The following is a 27,521-nucleotide window of genomic DNA, read 5'->3' on the forward strand; positions in this document are numbered from 1 at the left end:
GCATACAAAGAGACATAGGGATAGAGAAAGCGACTTTGTTTTATACTATGTAGTGATTGCGCTACTCGTATATTGTTATACAAAAGAAATAGGAGAGTAATCCTGAAGCTAACTTAAATTTAAAACAAAATATTTTCTCTATTTTTAATTGTACAGCTAATATGTACTGGCAAAAGAAATTATTTAGCAACATGTGCAGTTCATAGTTAATTAGCACAGACGTTATATCCGTTTTCTTTTAAAAATGAAACTAAGTTTCCCAGAATCCACGCAAGATGTGTTAAATATTTTCTATGTGTTATTTTTTTGCGGAAAATTATTTCCTTGTATGTAATTTATGTATTATAATGTTATGTTTAATTTTGAAACTACATATTTCAAATCATATCATTTATCATTATTTCTTTCATTTATCAGTTCATATCATAAACTACGTAATTAGCTGTTTCCACCCGCAAAGAGAGCTCACTTCTCGTCTTGATATTGAGAAGCTTTTTGCGTATTTTTTCAGGCCGTAAGATTTTTAGATAGGAAATTATTGACCATTCAGGAATACCTTCGTACGAGTAGGAATAACTAGTTTACGCCTACTCGGCATAAGAATATGCTCTACCTACTCTCTATAAAACTACTTGATCTGTTTAGCCACCGTAGGAATAACTAGTTTACGCCTACTCGGCATAAGAATATGCTCTACCTACTCTCTATAAAACTACTTGATCTGTTTAGCCACCGTAGGAATAACTAGTTTACGCCTACTCGGCATAAGAATATGCTCTACCTACTCTCTATAAAACTACTTGATCTGTTTAGCCACCGTTATTTAGAGAAGCACAATAGATAAGTACATATATTTGTTATTCTGTTTGTTTATTTACATTTGTTATTCCAGGACAGGACAGCTAGATTTCCAGGTACCTAAATAGTCAATTTATCAAATAATCTTATATATAAAAATGAATCGCAAAATGTGTTGGTAAGCGCATAACTCGAGAACGGCTGAACCGATTTCGATAATTCTTTTTTTATTATATTCCTTGAAGTACGAGGGTGGTTCTTATGTAGAGAAAACGTAAACATGTACCACGGGCGAAGCCGGGGCGGACCGCTAGTGTTGAATAAATTTAACAACACAAATGGTTTTTTTTGTAATTTTATTAAATTCTAAAACGAACTTAATACCTAAATCTTTTGTTATTTCAGAATTTTCACATTGAATAATTCTACTGAAAAAATAATCTCCTTAAAAATTAAGGAGACGCATCTACTTTGCATATCTATGAATATCACACGCAAAGAAATAAATATAAATTGCACATGTGGTACCCACCAGGGGATCTTTTAATCGGTAAATAACCTTGCGCGCGCGCAGTCCCGGGACACCGCGATCGCAGTTCGAATAGTTCGGATCTAAATTTAAACGACCTCGCCATGCGCCCGCGCACTATACGCCGCGCAAAAATCAAACGTAGCACATATTATATTTTTCGAACCCGACCCTTCCGATACCCGGTGTGATCCCTGAGGATATCATATCCTGGACATTCCTGATGAAAATGGTGAGTTGCCAAGTTTAAACCACGTTCAAAAATAAATTGGCGCGTGTTCCCGTTTTAAAAATAAATTTGTTTCCAGTTGAAGTGATGTGATTTTGAATACGGAAAAATGAAGTTTACTATTGACGTTCTCGGGGTGTTTTTGAAAATTGTTATTAGGGTAAGTTTTGAGTTGCAATGCTTCGGAGTGATCATCGGATGTAGCTCATACGATCATTGAATGTTCATCAGTTCTAATTTATGATTACTAGTTACATAATGAAATTAATATTCAATGCGGTTTTTCATTGTCATCGCTTTTGTGTGTTTAATTCAAATTTCAATCGGTGTTTCAATATGACATAGAAATCACTTGCAAGAAGTGTACATGCGGATAACTTATTTATTCATATAATTAAAAACTAAAATAAATAACTTTTTGCTATTAGTAACTTGTCTCAATATTGTGTGTTATTTTTGAAAAAAACTACTTACATCATTCATAATAAATTAATAATCCTTCACAATAATTTGATGTCATTTTTTATCATGATAATATTTAAAACATGTATATTTCTTATCTCTACATCAAAAGGGTGTGTCGATTCCATTCATAATTTCGCTCATATGTTTATTTGTATAATGCTTATCTCATCAAGTATCTATAATCTATTGACTACAATAATGCTCATACCAGTCGCTACATAAATTAACTTCTGACAGTTAAAACGGGAGCATAACCTTTGTTAATTTGTGAATCAAATAACATATCAGATTATTTAGGTTAACGGTTTGATAAACTCTGATATTTATGTGCAATTCATATGCACATGGAACAGACAAAATAGTCTATTAATATCTCTATGACGATACGTCTTACAGCGTGGAAATATAGATTGATGTAGCTTTTCGCTGTGAAATAATATTTTTAATCAGACCGGATTTTTTTGAGTCAAATCTCTACAAATATACAAGTGTGTGTCCTCTATAATATGTCAGCTATGCGCCGCGGTTTTACCCGCATTTCTCAGCTCCTTTTAGTCTAAGCGTGATGACATATTAGCAAGCCTTCCTCAAAAAAAAAGATATCACTGAAATAATTTTTCAAATCAGACCCGTAGTTTTCGAGATAAGTGCGTTCCTCCAAACAAATCGTCAGCTGTATAATATAAGTACAGATTATATAGATACTAGCTTACCAACCGCGGCTTCGCCCGCTTTGTCTCAAACTTGACAATTTATATACAAAAACCTTCCTCAAGAACTGCTCTATCTATATTAAAAAACCGCATCAAAATCCGTAGTATCCGTAGTTTAAAAGATTTAAGCATATGGATATAGGGACAGTGAAAGCGAATTTGTTTTATACTATGTAGTGATGATGAAGATATACCTATGTATCGATAGATGATGTTTGTTACTGTGGGTATGTGAGTGGATCTCACTTGTTAGCCAGACGGCAGATAACCATCTGGGAACAATAATCGATAATGTATAACAGATGTGAAATGCATCTGTCTCGTGCCCTAGTAGAGAATGTGGTTTTCACTGTTTTTGCTCATTATTGAAACAAATGATGGGTTAAATAGGAAAGTTAATAGAATATTTCAAACTAGCTTCCACCCGCGGCTTCGTCCGCAAGGTGTTTTTTCGCAATTAAAGGTAGCCTATGTTCTTTCTCAAGGTCTAAAAATTGTCTGTTCGGTAAAAAGGGTTTTTTATAATGATTCGCGAGACTAAAATATACTGATGATAGAGTCACCTACGTCACGTTATTTCTAAAACTCTACATTTACGCCTCTGGGTACCTACTATGAATTACTAGTAATTAATCTTAATACTATTATAAAGGCGAAAGTTTGTATGGATGTATGGATGTTTGTTACTTTTTCACGTAAAAACTACTGAACCGATTACAATGAAATTTAGCACACATATAGAGGGTAACTTGGATTAACACATAGGATAGGTTTTATCCGAGAAATCCCACGGGAACGGGAACTATGCGGGGTTTCCTTTGAAAACGCGGGCGAAGCCGCGGGTGGAAATCTAGTTTACTATAAAAATACTTCTTGTAAATCCCATGAGATGATGATTAGACATTCTTGAGATAGGTCCAATTTGAAATATTGCATTTGAAAGTTGTGTCTATAGTACAGATATTTTATTTTTATTGTACACAAACTATAAATAAAATGTCAACACTTTGTCAATCCTCTTAACATATTGCTCTTTACTATTGGCAGTCTTTACGGTTTGTGTAGGTAGGAACTACTATTGATTGCGATTAACTTTGAACTAAATATTTGTACCCATGATTTAAGAAACGGGAGCTTTGAATATAATTATTAATCAGTAACGTTAAAGTTTACGAAGATCTTTAGAAATGCTTTTACATAAAATTAAAAAAAATACCATATGGCAATTTAGTGCCTTTTCGTATATTAAAACAACTTTGTTTCGTAACTTGATATCTAATGAACATTTTATTTAATAAAGTAGGTACGAAATCTAGCCCAAGACCATGTAGAAGAAGAAAAAATAATTGATATTATTCGATATTCATTGATAAATCGTTGTACCTCCGCTATATTTGAATTTACAATCAATGGCATTGGATTCAAAAATAAATTACGCATGTTTCGAATATTAATTTTGACCTTACCGCAAGACGATTGACATTACGATTTACGCATAAAGATTTTAACGTTCTCATTAAAATTTAATGAAATTATTGTGTACCGTTATTATTTACAGTAACGTACGTACGAAAAAAATATTTTTGGAAAATTTTGGAATGGTTCCTCTACCACTAGGTAGTTATTTTTCAATAATATGTATAAAAAGCCCATCTCAAACTGGCTCGTATTCAATAACATTTGATTTTGAAGATTGGTTCCAGTTTATGGAAATCAAGCAATGAATGCAAAATATATTATTTTGGTGGTTAACACAAAACTTTGTACATGAAAGTTAGCGAAGCGAAAGCGTGGCGAAGTTTCTGACTATTTGTTATTTTATTCATATAGGTAACTGGTTTTTCAACAACCAAAAACAACAAACATAAAGTCTATTTACGGATATCCAACATTAAAATAAACGTTTTAACCTTTACCCTTTCCTGTGAATAAAAGTTTACAGATAAAAATGTTAGCAAAATTTTCAAATGTTTTTATTCGTACAAAGTGAATGTCTAACTGTAGGTATACACCTCGGTAATCCATACTAATATTATAAATGCGAAAGTAACTCTGTCTGTCTGTCTGTTACTCAATCACGCCTTAACTACTGAACCAATTCGCATAAAATTTGGTATAGGGATATTTTGATAACCAAGAAAGGATAGGATAGGTTTAATCCCGGAAATCCCAATTTATTAATGTCTAACCGTACGGGAACGGGAACTATGCGGGCTTTTCTTTGACTGCGCGGGCGATGCCGCGGGTGGAAAGCTAGTAAATAATAATGTTGTGAATTGTAATTGGCTAGCATTAGTTCTGTCGTGAATAATTTATAGTACAAACAGATGAATTATTTTAAGAAAATTCACGGTAATACACTTTTATAGCTATAGCAAAGCCTTATAGAGAATCATTGGGCTAGCTTTGACCTCTATATTGTGTTTGGTTTAGTTTTATAGCGCATTATTATTTATTTTTCTATACCTACTCTAAATATGTCACTAAGAGATTCAAAGTTTAAGGCCCAAATAAATAAAGGAACCTAAATAATAGGTTTTGTAGAGATTCTGTAAATTAAAGTCGCTTTAAATCACTCGTCATCAGTCATCACACTGATATTTCATATGGTATGCTCCAAGAAGCTTATATCTGTATGCTCCAAAAATGATTATTTATTAGGTAAAAGAAGCTTTTCTTTTCACCCTTCAAATTATGGAATTTATTAAGCGCAATAATTGGTGTAATAAAATTTACTTATAGTATTACATGAGTACAACCTGATTATGTTACGTGAGTGTGAATTAAACAATTTTTTTATACTAAAGTTTGTTTGTTAAAAACAAATGTTGGCTTTAAGCCACTCTACATACGTCAATAGTTTTGCAATGAAGGTAACGTTTTATGTTACGTATGTAACAACAAAACAGAGATTTTTATAGAACGTCTATTTTTAGATAAACTATCAAAACATTTTGTATTTTTAGAGCATTTCGTAACTATGTAGATAATTTCAAATGAAATAAATCTTGCATTAAACTCTTCATACAATTTTGCTCAAACGAATACATTCTAGAACTTGAGAACTATTTTTATAAGTAAATAAAAGCATAATATTGAAAATTTAGTTATACAGTGGGGTCATTAAGAAAATGAAACACAATTTATCAACAATTTCAATAAAATATGCTCAAAAACACATAGCACGTCAATACCATGCACTACAACACCCCTTTAAAAAGTTTGTACTGAAATCGGATTTCGCAACGGCCTCGACAACTAAAACTTTCAGACAAGCGAACCAGCGAGACACAGATGTGTCATACATTATCCATCTAGGAACACTACCCGGGTGTAGATTGCGAATTCAGTTTGATTCCTGAATTCCGAAGCAAACGTTTACATTCTGGGAATGTTGACGAATGTAACATATGGCAGGGGAATGGCGGAGTGACGATCGAGTCTGAGTTTAAAGTAAAATATATTTTTGTAAACATTTTATAGGCATTTTATATTGTATTATGGTTCATGTTACGGTACAATATGTTCTTGTAAACATTTTATTTGATAATTGATTCATTTCGCAGTAGGTACATGGATAAAGAGTGGTATAGAATCTATATATTATGCTAATCCAGTTTCTATTTTATCAAAACTTCATCCTGATTTGATCATTTGTTTTTGTTGAAATGGGAATAAACATCCTTATTCATAATCACTACATTGTATAAAATAAAGTCGCTTTCTATGTAGGTATATGCTTAAATCTTTAAAACTACGTAACTGATTTTTAAGTGGGTTTTTAATAAATAGAGTGATTGAAGAGGAAGGTTTCAGTATATAATTTATTAGATTTTAAACAAAGCGGGCGAAGCCGCGGGCGGAACGCTAGTAACAAAATATAATATGGTACATTATAAGGAATTTCCTTTTGGAATGATTTAATTATATCTACCCAACTCAAGTATCCAAAATTTGATTCATTTTCAACTATTACATAGCTTATTATCAACGTTAAAATTAGGAGGCAAGAGCTTAATCTAGGTAGATTCTAAAATTAATTAACGTAATGAAGGAAATCTAATGCCATTAATGATTAAATACAATTGTTGTCTTCTTAGTTGTTCTAATTAATCGTTAGATGTTCCTAGAACAGCGGAGGATTTCGAATTCTTCGAATTGATTCTTTCTTCGAATACCGTATTTTTTTAATATATTTCGTGTAATATAATAACGTGTTTTTTATAATAATGAACGGAAACAAACGTCACGGTATTCAAATGGAAAATGACGGATGGATGGATGACTCACGATTTTCAGATTATAAAGATAATTTTTTTGATTGAATATAACAAAAAATAATGAAATAATATGAAAACCATATAAAATAACGTAGCGTTTTCAATACAAACAATAACCCGTGTGTTTATAATTAGAGTTAAATACAGTTGGTGAGGCTGGGTTACCTTGTGTGGAGGGAATTTGGAGGTAAATTATAAAATACACATCTCTTTCACAGGTCTTGTGCTAATACTGTGTAAGTACGCTGCAAGACAGCGAAGAAAATAGGAATAAACCTCGATAAATTATTATTTGTTTGATTACTTCCAATTTACTTGAAATGTAAGCGGTTGAGAAGCTTACGGAAAAGCTTCTACGCATACAAACGAAAAAATGTGGCAATTTTTTTTATACTGACTAATTTAATTTTAAATTAAACACTTTTAAATTATATGAATTTATAAGCATTTTTAAATTATGGATAAATATATATTATATACTAGCGGTCCGCCCCGGCTTCGCCCGTGGTACATATTTACGTTTTCTCTACATATGAACCATCCTCATACATCGAGGAATATAATAAAAAAAGAATTATCGAAATCGGTCCACCCATTCACGCGTGATGCCGTGACAATGGAAAACGGATATCATTTATATATACATACTAGCGGTCCGCCCCGGCTTCGCCCGTGGTACATGTTTACGTTTTCTCTACATAAGAACCATCCTCGTACTTCAAGGAATATAATAAAAAAAGAATTATCGAAATCGGTTCAGCCGTTCTCGAGTTATGCGCTTACCAACACATTTTGCGATTCATTTTTATATATAAGTTAAGTAACATAAGAAAAGCTTACCTACAATAATTCTAAAATACAATTTTCCAATCAATAATCAACCTTTCAACATCACGCAATAATTATTATTAAAACTATTCATAATAACATCTCTACTCTAAATTTAATACCAATAACATATCTAAAGTGTTGATTCTATTATTCTTAGAATAATCGAACAATTGTAAACTCCAAGATAAAGTGGAGATGAGTTCCAATTAGATTAAACGAGTTTGAGTTTCTTAATTGTTATTAAGCCGGGACTGGGAATATTGTAATTCAATTTCAAACTTATTTAGGGTTTAGAAACGTTCAAATATAGACTTTGGTGCCTGTATTTTGAGCTATTTATGTTATGTTAAAATGTAGACTATCCCAACGAAATATATGTATTAATGGAAATTAGAACTTTTTATAGAGTACAGATAAAGAATTAAATAATTAAACATTTTTATTTATAACTAGCTTACCGCCCGCAGCTTCGCCCGCTTTGACTTAAACCTAATAAATTATATACTAAAACCATCCTCTTGAATCACTCTATCTATTAAAAACCGCATCAAAATCCGTTGTGTAGTTTGAAAGATTTAAGCACACAAAGGGACATAGGGACAGAGGAAGTGACTTTGTTTTGTACTATGTAGTGATTAAGATCATAATTCTTTCTATAGTGGATAATTTTGTAAAAGCCTAGCTATTAAAGGGAGCTTTTTCTAGAGGCGAAAATAAACACAAACCTTTATCTAAAAAATGTAGCCAATAATCTAATAATTCTTAAGATTAAATTTGTTAAACCTCCGTTCTAATTTTAAGAAGATAATTTAAACAGTACTTAGTTAATCATGGTACCTCTTCTTGATGAAAATAATTAAATTAAGCACTTAAAAGATAAAGCTTAATAATATTTAGTAACGGTAACGCTTTGTTTCCAGTAATAGAGATATTAATTTAAATAGGATTTTTATAAAACGCACTAACTGAGCACAGCCCAAACTGGTGGACAAATCGTGCTAAAATTTGTTATGCAGATTAGGTACTATGATGACATCTGTTAAAAAATGAAATATTATTATAATATTTTTAGGAATGGTTATTATACTTGAAAAAAATTAAGCGAATCTTGAAATTTTTTTTTGAATACGCGAGCGAAGCTGCGCGAAACAGCTAGTATATGTAATATGTATGTATAAGATAGGCAAGTTTGTTAACCCCTTATGCTCCATTAAAACCACACGAGGCAGTGTCCTGAATTATTTTGGAGGGTGTATTTGGTTTTTATTGCCTAAGCCAAACAATAAAATACGTATTAAGATGTTGTTTTATATTTCTACTAGCTGTGCCTCTCGGTTTCACTCGCATTCATTTGTAAAAAAAACTTTATTAAATTTTTATTGACATTTTAAAGCTACTTTGGGTATCATACTATGGTCACTTTTTCCTTGCTGCTCGAGATCTACATAAATATAAATCGATATCATAACAATTTCATACGCTATCAGTAGACCATACGCAGAGCTATGAAATACAATTAAAAGTTTTGCGCCCTGATTGCAAAAAAAAAAAACATTCAAGGAGCTTATCACCAGCTTACAGAAACGCGAACACAACATTCAATTTAACTTACGCGCCATACCGACAGGAAGAGCACTTAAAACCCGTCGAATTTGTGAAAAATACAATGTAAAATAACAAAACGGGAATTGTCACGTACAAGAGGCCTAATTGAAACGGAAAGTTGTACTAATCGAGTTAGTCGAGGACTTGGAGGACAATGCTAACCTTCGAAACTCTGTAATGAAGCCGCTTTAAGTAGTTTTGAATAATTTGTAACGAACTCTTCGCCTTGTTGCTTTAATGGCGGTTCTACACTAGTGCTGTGAATTAACGTGCGAATTCACACCGCTAATCCGCGGCATTTATCGTGTAAACATTCATAGGATGCTCGCAATGGATGTAGAAACTGCTGCCATATCATATCATATCATATCTACAGAGATAATTAATAGCCTATTTAAACTAATCATTACTTTCAGGTGAACAAAGCAACCTTCGCACCGCTAGTGGTATCAACTCTATTCATCCTCCTTACATCCATACTAGCACATTGCGCGCGGCGCCTGGTGCAGAGCGTAGTTAAGGACCCGTTTGTAAGAGTCCTGTTTGAGGAGGCGATCGCTGCTGCGGAGTTGTGTGGATGTTGTTTTGAACTGATTATTGGTAAGTTTAGATTGCAATAGGGAACGAAATTAAATGTAAATCCTACCTTTATAGATGCGAAAGTCTTGACGCGGTTCGTATTCCGCTTCGTGATCGAATTTTTTCTATACTTCATTTATGTACTGTAATAAAAGTACCTATTTTCGTACAATCGGAACTTCTATCTTTTATTTTATTAGCTCTTACATACTTACGTATAAAAACAATGTCTATACGTTAAAAAATGTTAAAAAGTAGGTAACTTAGGAAAAGAGAGACATAAACAATAAAATGGTTGTAATAGATATCTCACTGTTGTAATAACATAAAAATCTTCACGGAAATTCATTACGTGTATGCAAATTTAAGTCATATGTATATTATATATTATATAAGTATATTTTTGTATGTACTGTAGTGTCGTATATATGTTTATGTACAGTATATAATTTATAATTTGTTATGTGTTTTGATGATGACTACGGAACTACCTACGGACACGCTGTCTGCAGCTCGTATATTAAAATCGATTAAAAATAGTTTTCAGTGCGTATCTTGATAAAACTACACAAGTGATTCGTAAACGAGCGTTGAACTAAGTGAAATAATAGAACTTTAAATAATCTGTTTACTTACACAATTTTTTTGTAATAAACTATCAGTGCAATTTATGTGAGATTGTTCAATAGTGGGTGAAGTGAAAATAAAAACTGTCGTCCTTCCATTGTCCGTGCACTAACATCTGATAGCACAATCTATTATACGCTAAATTCAACTTCAATATTCAAGCATCTATAGCGTACTTCGACAGTGCTCGGACTTACCGGACATCGAAGATTAGGAGATCGAGGTTCGATCCTTGGCAGCGAGTAGACATTGAATTATAATATTATATATATATTTTTTTTCTTTTCACATTGAGAAACCTGAGAACGTGGTTCATATCCAACCGAGCACCAACTAATTTGAAGTTATTATTATTATTTATTTTTATTTTTTTTTTCCTATTGAAGATGTCTAATAAATGTGGTATTTGCCTCTTGCAAATTAAAGATGCTAAGGGACCACAATGTTACAAATGTTCAAAACATTTTCACGTTGGATGTGCTTTTTCATCTCCCGACAAATTTAATAAACTAAATACCGCTGCTAAATTATCTTGGATTTGCGACAACTGTAATCAAAAAAAGAAGAAAAAAGTCGAAGGGGTTTTAAAAACACATACCTCTGTTAATCTTACTACGTGTTCAAATCGTTTATTGGACACAATTTCAGAGGCGTCATCAACAGAGACGCCTCCATCCATGGAAAAAAAATCTTCGTCCATGTTTTCTGAAGAAATGCTTAGAAATTTGATAAGAGAGGAATTGAGCACGGTTTTACAACATTTTGTTGATGAAAATATAAACAAACAACTTAACATCATTAAACGTGAATTGGAGGAGTTTAAATCGTCTCTTTCATTTATAAATCTGCAATATGAAGAAATTAAGTCCGACTATCAAACAAAAATGAACACTTTGCACAACCTGACTACTGAAAACGAAACATTGCGTGAGACAATTCAAAATATGACCTCTCGTCTCAACCAAGTCGAACAACTAAGTCGTAGCAGCAACTTGGAAATTCAATGCGTGCCAGAACATAAAAATGAGAATATTTTAACTATGGTTACCCAACTTTCCAAGGTGGTTAAATGTCCTATTGTCGAAAATGACATACACTATTGTGCACGCATTTCCAAAATCAACAAAGATAGCGCAAGACCTCGGTCTATTTTAGTAAAGTTAAATAGTCCCCGCACACGTGACTCCTTACTAGCAGCAGTAATTAAATATAATAAGAACAATAAAACTAAACTTCAAAGCTCGGATATCGGCATAGGTGGTGACAAAGACACACCTATATTTGTTATAGAACATCTCTCACCAGAGAACAAATTACTCCATGCTGCGGCAAGATTACGAGCTAAGGAGTTAAATTATAGATATACGTGGGTCCGTGGTGGCAAAATTTTTTTACGAAAGGAACCATTATCTGAATGTATTCTTGTTAAAAACATCAACACTTTGAAAGCGCTATCCTAATATGAATAAAAATTCAAGTAGTGGTTTAGATATTGTTTAAATATTATATAATTCGATTCTACACGGAACTTAAATGTATACTATCAAAATGTTAGGGGTTTAAATACAAAAACAACTGATGTATACTTAAATATTCTAAGTTGCGACCTTGATGTGATTTGTTTCTCTGAAACTTGGTTGTCTGGTTCTGTATTTAATGAAGAAATTTTCGATAGTCGATACAATGTTTATAGGCGAGATAGGGAGTCGAGCGGCTTTCACAATATGAAAAGTGGCGGTGGTGTTTTAGTTGCCGTGTCGAAAAGATTTCATTCTCGACGGATTCCAGAAATGGAATCCGATTGCGAAGATATCTGGGTGAGCATAGACACGAACAGTCGAAATGGAACACATCAAGAAATTTTTATTTGCTGTGTTTACTTACCACCTCCTATCCAAAGTCATATTCTTACTAATTTTGTTAATAACGTTAATAGACTCATGGAAACGCCCATAAAAACCGTAATTGTTGGAGATTTTAATTTAAGCAACATAGTTTGGCCAAACCAAAACAGCTACAACACCGCCGCTGCATCTTGCAGAAACGGTAGCTCTTTTGTTAATATTCTGATGGATTTCATAGCTTTAAATGGATTTTCCCAATATAATCATATTGTTAATAATAGAGGAAGGATTCTAGATTTGATATTGTCAAACTTAAATATAAGTAATGTTGAAGTAAGTGATGTAATACTCTCAATACTTGATCCAATGCATCCACCTTTGATATTTGCGGTTTCTCAATTAGATTTGAAATATATTTCACGAAATAAAGATGAACGATTTAACTTTTTTAAGGCACAGTATGATCTTATTGCTGAAGAATTAAGCACTATTGAATGGGATAACGAATTTAAAACTTGTTTCGATGTCAATGAGGTTGTGACTACCTTTTATGGCATCTTACGCAAAACTATTGTCAAGTTTGTTCCTAAAGTTAAAAGTCATAATAATAAATATCCTGTATGGTACACAAAATCCTTAATTAGATTGCTTCGTCAAAAATATAAATATCGTATCAGAGTAAAAAAATTTAACAACCCCCTAGATTTAATCACTTATGAAACTCTTAAAAAAGATTGTATTAAACTCATATCCTCGTGTTATTCTACCTATTTATCTAATTTGGAATCTTCTATAAAATCAAATCCAAAATTATTGTGGTCGTATGTGAAAAATAAAAGATCAAACTCTGGAACATATCCTACTCCTATGAAGTTAGGTAATAGCTCGGCAACGGATGGAACACAAATTTGCAACATGTTCGCCGACTATTTTTCTTCGGTATATGAGACTAGCTCACAACATAATGGTGATATGAGCTCAATGACCCACAACGCTACTTCTTATCTACACTCATTAACTATCAATCAAGATTTGGTATTCAAAGCATTAAAGAGACTAGACCAAAAAAAAGGAGCCGGTTCAGATGCAATACCACATGTATTTGCCAAAAAATGTGCTAAGGAATTATGTTATCCATTAACCGTTATATATAATTTATCACTCAAACAAAGTATTTTTCCATCAGCTTGGAAGGAGTCGATCATAGTTCCAATTCCTAAAACAGGCGACGCGAATTTGATCAACAATTACCGACCTATATCAATCCTATCTGTTTTTGGTAAGGTATTTGAAAATCTCATCTGCCCAATTATCACTTCTCATATCAAACAATCAGTCAGTAAGTCTCAGCATGGTTTCACAAAAAATAGATCCACCAGCACAAATCTTCTACTTTATCTCGAATGTCTTGTAGAGGCTGTTGAAGCGCATACTTGTGTTGACGTCATATACACAGACTTCTGCAAGGCATTCGATAAAGTTGATCACAATATATTGATCCAAAAGTTACACAACATTGGTATTGGCGGTAGTCTGTTGGGATGGTTTTCGAGTTATCTTTTGGGTCGCTATTCTAGAGTAGTGGTAAACGGTTTTGCCTCTGAGCCCTTTTCAACTAAATCCGGAGTTCCACAAGGGTCGCACTTAGGTCCCATTTTATTTAATATATTCATAAATGACCTCCCACTTAACTTAAAGCACTCAAAAATATTTTTATTTGCAGATGACCTTAAAATTCTGAGAACAATTAAATCAACCACTGATAGTACTCTTCTCCAAAAGGACATAAATTCTTTGGCAGAATGGTGTAAAATCAATAAAATGAAACTTAACTCAGAAAAATGTTACCATATACGATTTAGCAGACATAGAAGTAGAGGTATTATTGCACCCAGTTATCAGATTAATAATCATATCTTAGCAACAGTAGACAAAATAAAAGACTTAGGTGTTTATTTCGATGCAAAACTTAGTTTTCACGCTCACTTCAACTATATAATTAATAGCGGTTTCAAATTGTTAGGCTTTTTACTGAGAACTTGTAAAAATTTTAGGAACCCTCTCACAAAAATTACCCTCTTTAATGCCCTTGTTAGAAGCAAATTAGAATATTGCAGCGTAATATGGAATCCAAAATACAATATTCATATTAACAATATTGAACGCATTCAAAAAAGATTTTTGTGGCATCTTGCGTATAGTTGCAACGTAGCCAAAAAAATTCGTAGTTACTCAGAACGTCTTGATTATTTTAAAATACGAACACTTTATCAGAGGAGGAAGGTTTTGGATCAGGTCTTTTTACATAAATTGGTGAATGGTTCAATCGATTGTGTGTCATTGGTATCTCAGCTTAATTTTAAAGTTCCAGTCAGATTGCCTAGACATTCTAATAATATGCCGTTCCATACAAAATTCCACAAAAGTAATCTAGGCCATTATTCAGGCATTTCTCGCCTTACCAAAGAATATAATAATATAGTTTCTGGCAATAACAAGACTATTGACATTTTCTCAAACACTGTACATAAATTTAAAAAGGAATTGCTCTCGATTGAAACTTTACCAAAACCCAGTTGATCAAATGTAGTTTTATTTTAACATTAATTGATTATTTTGCCGTCAAAATTGGATTTATGTATTATGTATATGTATACTTTTTACCTAATCTGCAGCTAGCTGCAGACTGTGTGTCTTTGATTTAATGTTATATTAATTTTTAGTGGTGGTTGCCTATAATTGTGACAGCACTATGTCTACGATTGTTATTACTTTAATGCTTTTATCTATGTATCAGTGTATGTCATGTTGGTGATCCTTAATGTAATAAATAAATAAATAAATAAATAATCTTCTTATATTTTATTTTGTTTACAGTGACATCATTATCATTATTATTATTTTTTTTTCTTTTTTCTCTCGACCTACCTTTACAACTTAATTGAGCTGATTACCTTCTGCCCTGGTTGCCTGGAAGAGATCACTTCTAAGTGATAAGGCCGCCAAATACACTAAACTGCTCCTTGCTTTTATTTTTGTGTGTTCTAGTATGTAAGTCTGTTTAGTTGTATTAAAGAGTAAAATAAATAAATAAATAAATATTTTTAAGACGGATAAAAAATAGAAAAGGATATGGAAGCGAGATCCAATCCAAACATTTCAAATTACATATGCTATGATAATAGGAACTTTCCTGAAACTTGCCCTAAATACTCTTTTATCGGCATTTAATAACTTCGAACTTTAGTACTTAGTTCTTTTGAAAGATTAATGTTTTGTTTGACTTTATACTGATTGTTCGTTTTTCTGCCTCAAGTTCACTTAACAAGTTTAAGAACTTATTAAATTTAGTCTCTCTTTGTGTATTAGCAAATATCAATAATCACTTTTGCACAATATTTAGCTTATTTTGTTACAGAGCATTGGCTACCAAATTATACAAAAAGGCTCTAGACTCCCTTTTAATATTTTACCATAAATAAAAATATAACCTCATAAAGCTTTGATACAATTTATTAACATAAATATTATTTGTTTAGTATTTATTTGATGTCAGAGTTAGTCTTCCCTATACCCGTAAACATTATTTTGAAATACAAGATTGATTATGTGACTGTTTTTATGTGATCACATAAAAACAGTCACATAAAAACAGTACTGAACAACAATGAATACGAGTTTTCGTTTGTACTTAAAGATCACGACAGAATGCTCTTGCTCTAGCTCCTAGCTCTATGTTCGTTTGGTCTAAATGCACCTTTAGATGGTTCGTTCTTATTCAAGAAATTATGCTAAAATCTAATTTAATTTCTGTTGTGGTATTTCATATGAAATACATCATATGACATTAGTGGTCGGTTAGAGATTATAGTTATTACATATTTTTGATTATTAATACCCGCTTAAAGCTTATGTTAACCAAAAGACAAATTTGAATTACTCTTGCAAGTGTGAAACATTAATTAAACGCGGGTATAAAATTAACATTCACAAAACGAATTAATAGAATTACGATAGCTTACAGCTTACTTGGTGCAAGTTGTTGAATCTGTGCAAATTTTTATGATAGGTACATTAAAATATAGGTTTTAAACTCACCTATAAAAAATCGATATTTTTTAACTTTACCATGTTACGTGTTACATGTTACGTGTTGAATGAGTTAATTTATAAAAATTGTTTATTCGTAGATACTGAATGAAGCATTATTGTTGAATAATTAGATTTAGGTATATATCCTATGATAAAATAATAAAATTGATTGATGGCAGATGAATATTGGCTAGGGTTAAAGGTATATTTTCACTGTTCAATGTTCATGGTCTTAGTGAATGATATTTTTTCGAATTTATATGATTGGATTTTTGTTTCTTATGGTCTCTTCCTGGAAACTTTTTACCACTTTCTTATCAGATTGCCTGGCAGAGATTGCTGTCCAAAAATAAGACTGCCTTCCGAGCTAATTTTATGTATCTTTTAATTTTTTACTCACTTATAATTTGTACAATACTTATAAATACATGAATAAATGAAAAAATAGAGTCTAGAGAGTAACATTTTCTATCAATAAAATATCTAAATCTACTTACAGTGGCAGACAACTTCGGTGTAGCTACATACGCAGTATTCCTGTTTCTATTGACAATATGGTGGTCATTAAATTGGGGGGAAGCCACGGCGTGCCCGTACACACACATCGAAGATATTATTGAAGGTAAGAGTAATTAAAATAATTTAATTTTAATGTCTTGAAGTCTAGAAATATTAAGTTGGAAGATAATATGTTCATTTTAAATACAAAGAGCGGTTAAGTAGCTACAAATAAATATAAAAAATAAATAATATAAAGTTAATTATGTAATAAACGTAGAATACATAGAATTAAAAGGTCAAATAAAAATGGCTATTACTAGTGATACAATTATGAAGAGTAAAGGTAGGTACTTTGTGAAGATATTAATAAAATTTGCTATTCTTACAGACCGTTTCATTATGATATAATTGCTACTAGCTTACCGCCTGCGGCTTCGCCCGCTTTGTCTAAAACCTAATAAATTATTTACTAAAACCTTCCTCTTGAATCTCTCTATCTATTAAAAAAACCGCATCAAAATCCGTTGCGTAGTTTTAAAGATATAAGCATATACAGGGACATAGGGACAGAGAAAGCGACTTTGTTTATACTATGTAGCGATTTATAACACCATTATTAAGTATGTAAACAAACAATTAAACTAAATACTTTTTTTAATCTGCCAGGAAGGACCGATATTCGCAAAGCAGTACTAAAAACATGGGCGGAGTTGGGCGGCGGGCTACTAGTCTTCAAATACGTTCAGACGTACTGGGCTCTTGAAATCTCTGACACACACAAGGATAAAGCTATTGAGGATTGTACGGCTGATTTACAGGTAATGTATTAATTATTTATTCTTTACTAGCTTTCCGCCCGCGGCTTCGCCCCCTCAGTCAAAGAAAGTATATACATATACCCGCATAGTTCCCGTTCCCGTGGGATTTCCGGGATTGCGTCATTTTCCCGGGATAAAAAGTAGCCTATGTCCTTTCTCGGGTAATAAAATATCTCCATATCAAATTTCATGAAAATTGGTTCAGTAGTTTAGGCGTGATTGAGTAACAGACAGACAGACAGACTTACTTTCGCATTTATAATATTAGTATGGATTGTACACAAAAAAAATAGATAGCATTAAATCAGCTTTAAATTAAGGCAGTCTTGTGGCTAAAAGCCAATACGATTTATGATTAGATACATTTGAAGATTCTTATAAAGTTACAAGTTTTTATTAAATGCACATATATAAAAAAGTATCAACAATATATTGATAAACAGAATTTATAATTATTTCGTTTTCCCAGTTTTCTCTGGCTTTTTAAAAAAGCTGGGTGCATAAACAGTTATATAAAGGGTCTAATAAAAGCCTTCAATAAAAGTACCTACCTATTTTCATACAATTGGAACCTCTATCTTTTCTTTTGTTATCTGTTATTAACTGCTAAAAGTTCAATGACACTACTGAAAATAGCAAACAAAATAAATACAATAATACTATTTTCAGACATGAACATTTAAGCAGACAATAAAGTTGATACCTATAAACAAAAATCTTTTTCATTACTCTAAAAGCTGGATTAAGAGCTGGCGCGCACGAGTAACTTTGTCTCCGCAACTATTTTGTCTCTCCCATCAATTGTATGGGGAGTTGCGTCGCTACGTGCGCGCACTTTCATACTAGCCCATGGGTGGAGAGACAAAATAGTTGCGGAGACAAAATAGTTGCGGAGACAAAGTTGCTCGTGCGCGCTTGCTCTAAGAACCAAGTCAAATAATACTGGATGTTATAACTCTTTAGTTTAAGGAACGTAAGAGCTAGCGCGCACGAGCAACTTTGTCTCCGCAACTATTTTGTCTCTCCCATCAATTTGTATGGGGAGTTGCGTCGCTACGTGCGCGCACTTTCATACTAGCCCATGGGTGGGAGAGACAAAATAGTTGCGGAGACAAAGTTGCTCGTGCGCGCTAGCTCTAAGTTTAATTAACATCTTTCTAAATGCAATAAAAACTGTCGTCTGGATTTATTTAATTGTGACTTTAACAAAGAGCGGAAAAGTTATTACCTGTGTTTTACTGTTAATTAGATTTTGAATTATGTTTTACAAATTAAACTATTTTAATTATGTTTAATGACGATTTTATTAAAACTGTAACATAGTTTATTGCATTTAGTGAAATAAGGTAGTACAGAAATATTTTATCGTTACATATTATAGGTAATCTTTAATTACGATTTATTCGCCAAAGCATAATTATTTTATGAATTAAGATATACTGAATTATTTTCAGGCGCACTTCGTCTGAAAAATACGTCATGTTTGTTAATCACTACATAGTACTACATAGTATAAAACAAAGTAGCTTTCTCTGTCCCTATGTCCCTTTGTATGCTTAAATCTTTAAAACTACGCAACGGATTTTGATGCGGTTTTTTTTTAATAGAACGAGTGATTCAAGAGGAAGGTTTTAGTATATAATTTATTAGGTTTTAGACAAAGCGGGCGAAGCCGCGGGCGGTAAGCTAGTTAAAAATAAAATATTATTAATAGTAACCTACTCTAAAATCAAGCTATTCTAGAGTAGTTTACTATTAATAATAGTTTAATGTTTTACGACTACTATATTAGAGGACATTGCACTTATATTTAGATTGATTGTATACACACGATCAATCAAACAAATAGGTGCTACAGAATAACCTTTCCAGACAAGGCTGTGTTTCTTTAGACACATGCACTAGAGTCCGTTAGGTTACAAATATATTTCAAATAATATTGTAAAAAAAAATCCGAGGATATGTGTAAAAACATTTCAATTTTGGTAGGCGTTTAAAATTTATATAGCGTGTAGAGTGTGGTGTAGAGCTTAGTGTAGAGTAATTTGAGAGAGTTTTGAATGGTACTTATAAAAATTGATAAAAAATAAAATATCGCAACAAAGAATTACTACGAAGTTTTAGTTTGGTATCGAACCCGAAACCCAACTATATTTTATATTTATTTGTTCTCTTTTAAACTGACTTTTAGCAAAACAAAAACACAAAACAATCACGTGCAATCACTTAATTCTAAAATAAATTAGATCAATTAAATAACAGCATTTTGCGTACAACGAACCGGCTTGTACAATTAATTAAATAAATAACAAAAAGCTCTCATTTTTACCACTCCAATAAATTAACAAGAGTCATCGACGTTTAATTTGTAAATTTCGTTTATCGAAACGATTTCGTTTTACATTGCAATGTAATAATATATTGCGTTTACATTTATAGCATTTTTCCATCCAGTTGAGTACTTCACAATTAGTGCAAAGCGATTGATGTACGATTAATTAAATCATTTGAATGTATGGAATGTATTACATTTGTGAATATTAAAGTATGAGTGATATTATATTGAATAAAATAATAAATCGTTTGATAAATTTCATGTCAATTTTAAAAACACCCATGAAGCTTACGAACATAATATAGGACTTTAGTCATTAGTGTGCAAGTAATAGGGTGCATTATATTTCAGGTGCCAGTGCTCTATGGTGCCTTGGTGGAAGGTGTAGCCACTTGTATGTGCAGACTAGCATCCAGGGCCTTGGGAGACATCAACCCACGCTTCGCCACTGCGATCGACGCTTTTGTCGGCACCTCTCTTGTTGTGGCTGGTAAGAACTGGATCATTTGAACTTTGAGGAATACATTTATTTTTAAACAAGCGTGTACAATATGAATGATTTGTTATGTAAAAAAATAAAATTTCGATTGTATATGAATTTTACTTTGGAATCGTGATTAAAATCGAAACTACTTCTGTAATATTTACGATGATTAATCATTTAATTACAGTTTACGTTTTAAGATAATTCAATAACTTTTTTACTGTCAAATAACTTTATCATCACATCATCAAATTATTTCCTGTGTTGTACCCATCACAATTTTGTTTGAGTTGAACTTTTGTACTTAAATAATTCACGCCTGTCATTTTTATCACAGCAAAACCCACTAACTTCGTTTTCAAATGCTAAGCTTTCCGTGTTACAGGCGCTCTATTTAGAGGCACGATTTACATCTTTAGCTATCAAGACGATAGCCCAAATGCCGACATCAGCTTGTCTGTTACTTGCAAAGTCAATTTAGGAAGAGGTATTCTTGATACATATAAAATATAAATGTCTAACAGCATTTTGTAAACTAAAATGTGTCATGTATGGGCAGATCGTGCTGATAGTATTCATCAATCGCATATATTTTCTTATGTATTAGCCTCTGGTTATAAAATTTAGCTTTTATGTTCTACATAGATACTTTATATTTTACCTGTTACCCTTATACCATTATTTCTTTCTTTCTTTCAATAATATTTAGTTGCTATGCATAGTGGAAAATCAGTTGTAAACGTGTACATACATACTAACTACATAAAATATTTATTATTCATGTATGTATTAGTTATATAATATGTGTATGTAGATTGCAGGTGTAAAAATAGTATAGATATTGCTGAATATGTAGCATGTTAAATTGTTAATGTGAATGTAGGTATTCATTAAATGTTACCTAATTTATTTGTAGTTAATATTATTTTGTTTTGTCTGTCTTACGTCAAAACGAAACTTTCAAAAAATCGGTCTATAGAAATATGAAAATGCTTATTACATAATAAAATAAACAAATAGCTAAAATTGCAAACTAAAAACGCTTATTAAAATAAGTGTCAATTTTATTTAACGACGCAATACATTTACGCGGGATCCTCGGACGATTACACAGACTGCATAAAGCGTAATCTGCGTCCATTACGTAGAGGATAAAAACTAAAAAGTTAGGAATTTACAGGCTCGTCCGTTTTACCAAGTTATTATCCAAGAGGATAGTTTTAAATGTGCTCAGTTGTAGATTTAATCCCTATAACATTTCATTTATTTTTTATCTCTTTTTTTATTGTAGATAATAGAAAAACGTTTTGTTAATGGTAATTTATAGAGCGCAAAATACGATCATTGTAAAGGACATGAAATTGGAACGGAGATTTATCTCGGAAATACATAAATTTTAAATGTTTATATACGAATATTCCTGTTCTAAATAAGTTTATTCTCAGTTTTACACTTTCTCAGTACATTTGTATTTTTTTTTCTAGCATTCGAATATTCTGGTGGATATTTCAACCCAGTACTGGCTACATCGTTGAAAGCCGGCTGCCACGGCCACACGCTAACTGAGCATGCCACAGTATACTGGGCTGGAGCATGTGCGGGGTCCATCATGTCCGTCTATCTGTACAAACTGCCGGCTATACAACAATTCGTGAAAGGCACGACTGAAACCGAAGTCAACGGAGACAGCATTTGGGCGGGAAAAGAAGATTAAAATTGTATTTCCAAACTTATATATGTATTGAATCGAAATTCCGATGTAAATACTGTCAAACGTCAATGAGGGATTGTTTTTGTTGTGTGCGGGAGTTGCCAGTAAATAAACAAATTTGCAAATATTTCGTGCATTCGATATAATTATTTCAACCGCAAATAAATATTCCGTTTAAATGAAACGTTAAAAGAACTTCTTTAAATTTGTTTATTTTAACATGATTTTAACCAATCAGTATTTTATATTCGTTATATTGAATTTTATATTACATCGAATTTACTGTATGTATTATTGTCTAGTCATTGTTGAATGTATCTTTAACTAAAATATAATAAGTTCTACGTATTATTGTAAATAAATGGTTAAATTGTTATTGGTTTTTCTTATTGCTTCATTCCTTTGTTATAAACATCCCCAATACATCGGAGAAAAGAGAAAGAGATTGTAGAAAATATATAATAAACAAAAAATAAACTTAATACTTAATACCTAGTATCCAAATTTTGTTTCTGAATTATACAGGGTGTCCCACTGTTGGTATACTAAGCTCAAAGGAGGTTATAGTTTTGCATACGCTGAGTACGTAAAAAATAATTAAAAAATTCCAGACGCATTTTTTTTTCAAATAGATGAATTCTTAAAACTCTATGTGTACACCAATAACAAGCGAGCCGCCCAACTTTGCCACCAGCACATGAGCTATCGTTTAAGATTATGTTTTCATAGACAAAATGCTCATATTAGAGAAGCGGTATATGCCGGCTACGCGAAGCTAGAGAAGAAAACATGGATTTTCAGGAAAAATTTAGCAAAAAATTTTGGACGTAATTTTTTTTTAAAGTATTTTTTACGTGATCAGTGTATGCAAAACTACAAGTTCCTTCGCGCTTAGTATACCAATAGTGGGACACCCTGTATAAATCTCGTGTCACAATGTTTGTCCTCAATGGACTCCTAAATCACATAACCGATTATAATAAAATTCGCAAACCATGTGCAGTTCGATCCAACTTGAGAGATAGGATAATTTAAACATGTAGGTACCACGGGCGAAGCCGGGGCGGACCGCTAGTACATATTATAACTTTTCAATACTTACAATAAAGATCATAGAAGTTGTCGCTCACAGTAATTTTACCAAAATCAATAATTTTCAAATTAATTCAGAAACCATAGAAAATTATCTTATTGGAACTATAGGTATTAGTTTGAGTGTACTCTGGGGAAAATTAAAATATAATTTGGAAAATCCAAAAGTGCACGCCTCATAATTTTTTTTTAATAAATATTTATTAATTATTTTTTTGTTTATTTAATAACAATTAAACCACATCGAATCAGACCCTGAAAAATGAAAGGGTTCTATTCCTGAGCATACTCAAGCGTAAGAGAAAAAAAAAGACTCGATTAGTAAAGTATTTCGGTCGCTATCGTGTTAACAAGAAAAAGGATCCGCACATACAGACACACGGACGTCCAAGACAGAACTTTTTTAAACTGTTTTTTAACTAGTTTAAATAACAAAAATGACATCAAAAATATCATGAACGTTAAAAATAGTGTTTTTTCTTAATATGTGTGTGTATGTATTATCTTACAAGTGCAATGTATGATACATAAAGACATTTTAAGTTTGAAAAATCAGATGTTTTGCGCGAAGTGTCAGTAGTACCCACCTCAACGCTTCGCTTATGAGGCGTGCAATAAAAAAGTAACCAGTCTAGAGAGAGAGATTTGTAGACAGATAATACACATAACTAATTTATATGTTTATGTTATCTTAATACTATTATAAAGGCGAAAGTTTGTATGGATGTTTGTTACTCTTTTACGCAAAAACTACTGAACCGATTACAATGAAATTTAGCACACATATAGAGGGTAACTTGGATTAACACATAGGATAGGTTTTATCCCGGAAATCCCACGGGAACGGGAACTATGCGGGTTTTCCTTTGAAAACGCGGGCGAAGCCGCGGGCGGAAATCTAGTCTATTATATTATTATCTAATTAGCATATTGGATACCCGAATCCATAAGATTTCTAATCTACCAAAAAGTTTTCAAAATGGTATAAAGAAGTTTCCACAAAAACACCATTTATCCTCTAATTACAAAATGTTTCAATATAAAAAGGTTAATGCCTACAACAGTCTCTTTGCTTGTTCTTTTAAAAGCATTTCCTAGTTACATAGATTTCCATTTACTACGTAAAATATGTAATTATCTTGTACCTTTAGTTATTATCTGTAATATTCCATAGACTTTAAAACTTAAGAAAGTATCAGGTAGGTAATTTTATTATTTTTATGATATTTTAACATTCTTTAAGATATTTGAATAGAGACAAACATGTAAAATTTCAGTTGTAGAAATAAGAATTTATCGATTAAAATAATGAACTATTAGGAGGCAATTTTTTACATAGTTCGTTTTTATTTTACTGACACTTTTAACACAGATCAAATAAGAAAGTAAGAAACAAGAGTTTTAAAACAATACGTTATTTTAGTCAAGTCTAAAAATAAGACGGGTCTAAATCTATTAAGTTCCCTATCATAGTCTCTAAAAAAGTAATAGTATCATTACCAAACGTAACAGTATTTTTAAGTCATGGCTAAGGTAATGTTGTTTATCACATTTTTGTTATATTCTTTAAAAACGACATTTGCTATAAATAATGACAATTATTTGGAAAACATAACGAAATATCATCCCTGTGCTGAAGCTGTAGAATCGATCGCTCCGTGTATCATACAAGCTGCAAAGAATGATGTATTTTTTAAATCCACGATTTTAATTTATAACCCAGATGATACAAAAACGAAGCAAGAAAAGGAATTCCATGATATTATGATTAACGAATTAAGTTTACATGAGATCCCCATTATTACAACAGATAATATAAATACAATAAATGCAGAAACTGATGCTGTTAGCCGTCTGTGTATTTTTATCACTGAAGATTGTAGAGATTTATATAAATTAACATTTGAAAGAGTCTTGACGAAATACCTATTTATTATTATCGGCGATTTGAAGGCATGCAATGAGACATTTCAAAATAATGCTGAAATTGTAATGTCTAAAGATATTACCTTTACAGTTTTAGATGATCCCAGAAATCTTACTTTTATGTATGCTGAATTAGAAGTGGATGAAATAACTTGTAATGTTACTCGTTTAGTAAGATTTCGCGTAGTGAATAGATGTGCAAGAGGATATTTAAGAAACGGAGAGTCAATTTTTCCAAAGAAAGTACTAAGAGATTTCAAAAAATGTCCGCTTAATTCTGGTTTTGCTACTCTACATCCGTACATGTCTTTAAACAAAAAAGATAAAAACTACACAGATTTTGATCCTCTTACTGAGTCGGATATAAGTGGTGCCGATGTTGAATTAATAAAAATAGCATCTCAATACTTCAACACCACTCTTCGTTTATATTTTATTTATAGACAAGAAGAAAATCCATTTGTTGATAAAGAATTTCTAGATCTACTACAAAATGGAAGTTTAGATATATGTGCTGGAGGTCTTTACAGAATCTATGGTGATAAAGTTGATTATTCGGGAGTGTATACACGGCAAGCTATTGTTTGGGTTTACAGTGTGGAGCGAGAGATACGGTCATGGCAGTCTTTTGTAGGTAAATTAAACGGTACCTATGTTTTCTTCATATTTTATTTTATTTATGCAATCGTATGGAGACTAATGTGCAAAGTTGATAATCAGGCCGTTTCAATAAACGATACATTACTCTATAGCGCTGGTGCTCTTCTTGGAGCTACGTCATTGCAAGATGCGAGATCTCTCAAGCAGAAAATTGTCAACGTAATGTATCTCATTATGGCACTTCATTTATCAGCATACATTGGCGTTCAGCTGTATTCGTATTTGACTATTCAAGGTCCACCTACTCTCTATAGAACTATAGATGAGTTGATTTCATCCGGAGTCAAGCCATATTTGATGTTCACAGCGAAATATTTTCTAGAAGACAAGAAGTATGAGAGCTTTGCGAATACTTCGGGCTCTTGTGAGCATTTCATAGATTGTGAAGAAGTAATTTTGAAAAAGAAAGGTACGACTATATTGATTGATGGATTTCTACCTCCGTATCAAGCAGATACCGCTGTTGGTGACGAAGCAAGGGTTGTCAGAGTGAACGAAGACATTCTATTCATTTACCACGAAATGATTATTCGGAAAAACAGTTACTTTACTGCGCCATTTCAAAAGATGGTTTTGCACCTTTTTGAGGCTGGTATATGCCAAAAGTTATATTTCGATGCTATTGGGATCACGTATGTGGATAAAGCGGATATTGCGAATAAAAATATAATGTCTAACAGTTATAGTTGTCAGGTAGGATGTGCGATCACTCTGTCCCAAACTGCTGGTGCTTTTTATATCTGGATTTTTGGATGCGCTGTCTCATGTATTGTTCTTATTTTGGAAATATTCATGCGAAGGGAGAAAATACAGATAATAGAATAAATAAGTAGTCTACTGTCTACACGAGGTCATTTTTGGTCACCTTATATTATAGCAATTTTTAATGAAATATAATCGTAGCTTAGCATAAGGTGTAATTCTAGTATGTGCGTGTGTACTTCATGTTTTCAATTAAATAGTTTCTTTAATCATTTTCAGTATGTTACCCTCATTGTACAAGAATAGCTATAGTAATTTTATAATGTTTATGTCTTTTATATTAACTTGTTATGTTTCACTTTTGTGCACTGTTTGATTAAAAATAAATAAAATTCGCAAATATAAATATTCAAAGCTTAATTTTCCCTCAAATTGAAAACACTTAAAGAAGAATAGAATGCGAATAAAATGATTCATGTTAGACCGTATATTGTAGGTTATGTCCTGTCTTTATTATGACATGATGACATGAAAGGCAAACTCGCCGATCTAATTGATGAAATAATTGCTACGGATATGTTGGTCAATTCCTAATTATAAACGGAATAACAACGACTCTGTGTCTAAAATTAATAGTTCCAAGTTCCATAGAAAAATTTGAAATTCCTAATTTAATTTATCTATGCTAAAAGTGAAAATG

At 32.1% G+C, this 27,521-nt stretch overlaps 2 protein-coding genes across 3 annotated transcripts; both read left to right on the forward strand.

The window, feature by feature from the left end:
- Positions 1-1,382: 1,382 nt before the first annotated feature.
- AQP (aquaporin) lies at positions 1,383-22,817 on the forward strand. 2 transcript variants are annotated; one of them, XM_089705693.1, is made up of 8 exons: positions 1,383-1,559; positions 1,636-1,716; positions 9,867-10,050; positions 17,092-17,214; positions 17,760-17,911; positions 20,598-20,736; positions 21,116-21,217; positions 22,215-22,817. In XM_089705693.1, the coding sequence occupies exons 2-8, from the start codon at positions 1,666-1,668 to the stop codon at positions 22,442-22,444; spliced, it is 981 nt and encodes a 326-aa protein (XP_089561819.1). In that variant the 5' UTR covers positions 1,383-1,559; positions 1,636-1,665; the 3' UTR covers positions 22,445-22,817. The 2 variants fall into 2 exon arrangements, with proteins under 2 accessions (XP_089561819.1, XP_089561820.1); XM_089705694.1 differs by lacking the exon at positions 21,116-21,217 and having other exon boundaries at positions 1,387-1,559.
- Positions 22,818-25,525: 2,708 nt separating this feature from the next.
- Positions 25,526-26,944, forward strand: LOC149481262 (uncharacterized). The gene has a single exon (XM_089706117.1). It carries the CDS (start codon positions 25,526-25,528, stop codon positions 26,942-26,944), a length of 1,419 nt encoding a protein of 472 aa, XP_089562243.1.
- Positions 26,945-27,521: the final 577 nt, after the last annotated feature.

The sequence above is a fragment of the Colias philodice genome, chromosome 17 (genome assembly GCF_061535455.1).
Source record: "Colias philodice isolate Cphi_HAF_F1 chromosome 17, ilColPhil1 Martin Lab GWU primary, whole genome shotgun sequence".
In the NCBI taxonomy this organism is placed as follows: domain Eukaryota; kingdom Metazoa; phylum Arthropoda; class Insecta; order Lepidoptera; family Pieridae; genus Colias; species Colias philodice.

Coding starts and splice junctions, on each gene's coding strand:
- AQP (XM_089705693.1), top strand. CDS start 1,666: ATGAAGTTTACTATTGACGTTCTCGGGGTGTTTTTGAAAATTGTTATT. Junction 10,051..17,091: donor TTGTTTTGAACTGATTATTG/GTAAGTTTAGAT, acceptor ATCTACTTACAG/TGGCAGACAACTTCGGTGTA. Junction 17,215..17,759: donor CATCGAAGATATTATTGAAG/GTAAGAGTAATT, acceptor TTAATCTGCCAG/GAAGGACCGATATTCGCAAA.
- LOC149481262 (XM_089706117.1), top strand. CDS start 25,526: ATGTCTAAAGATATTACCTTTACAGTTTTAGATGATCCCAGAAATCTT.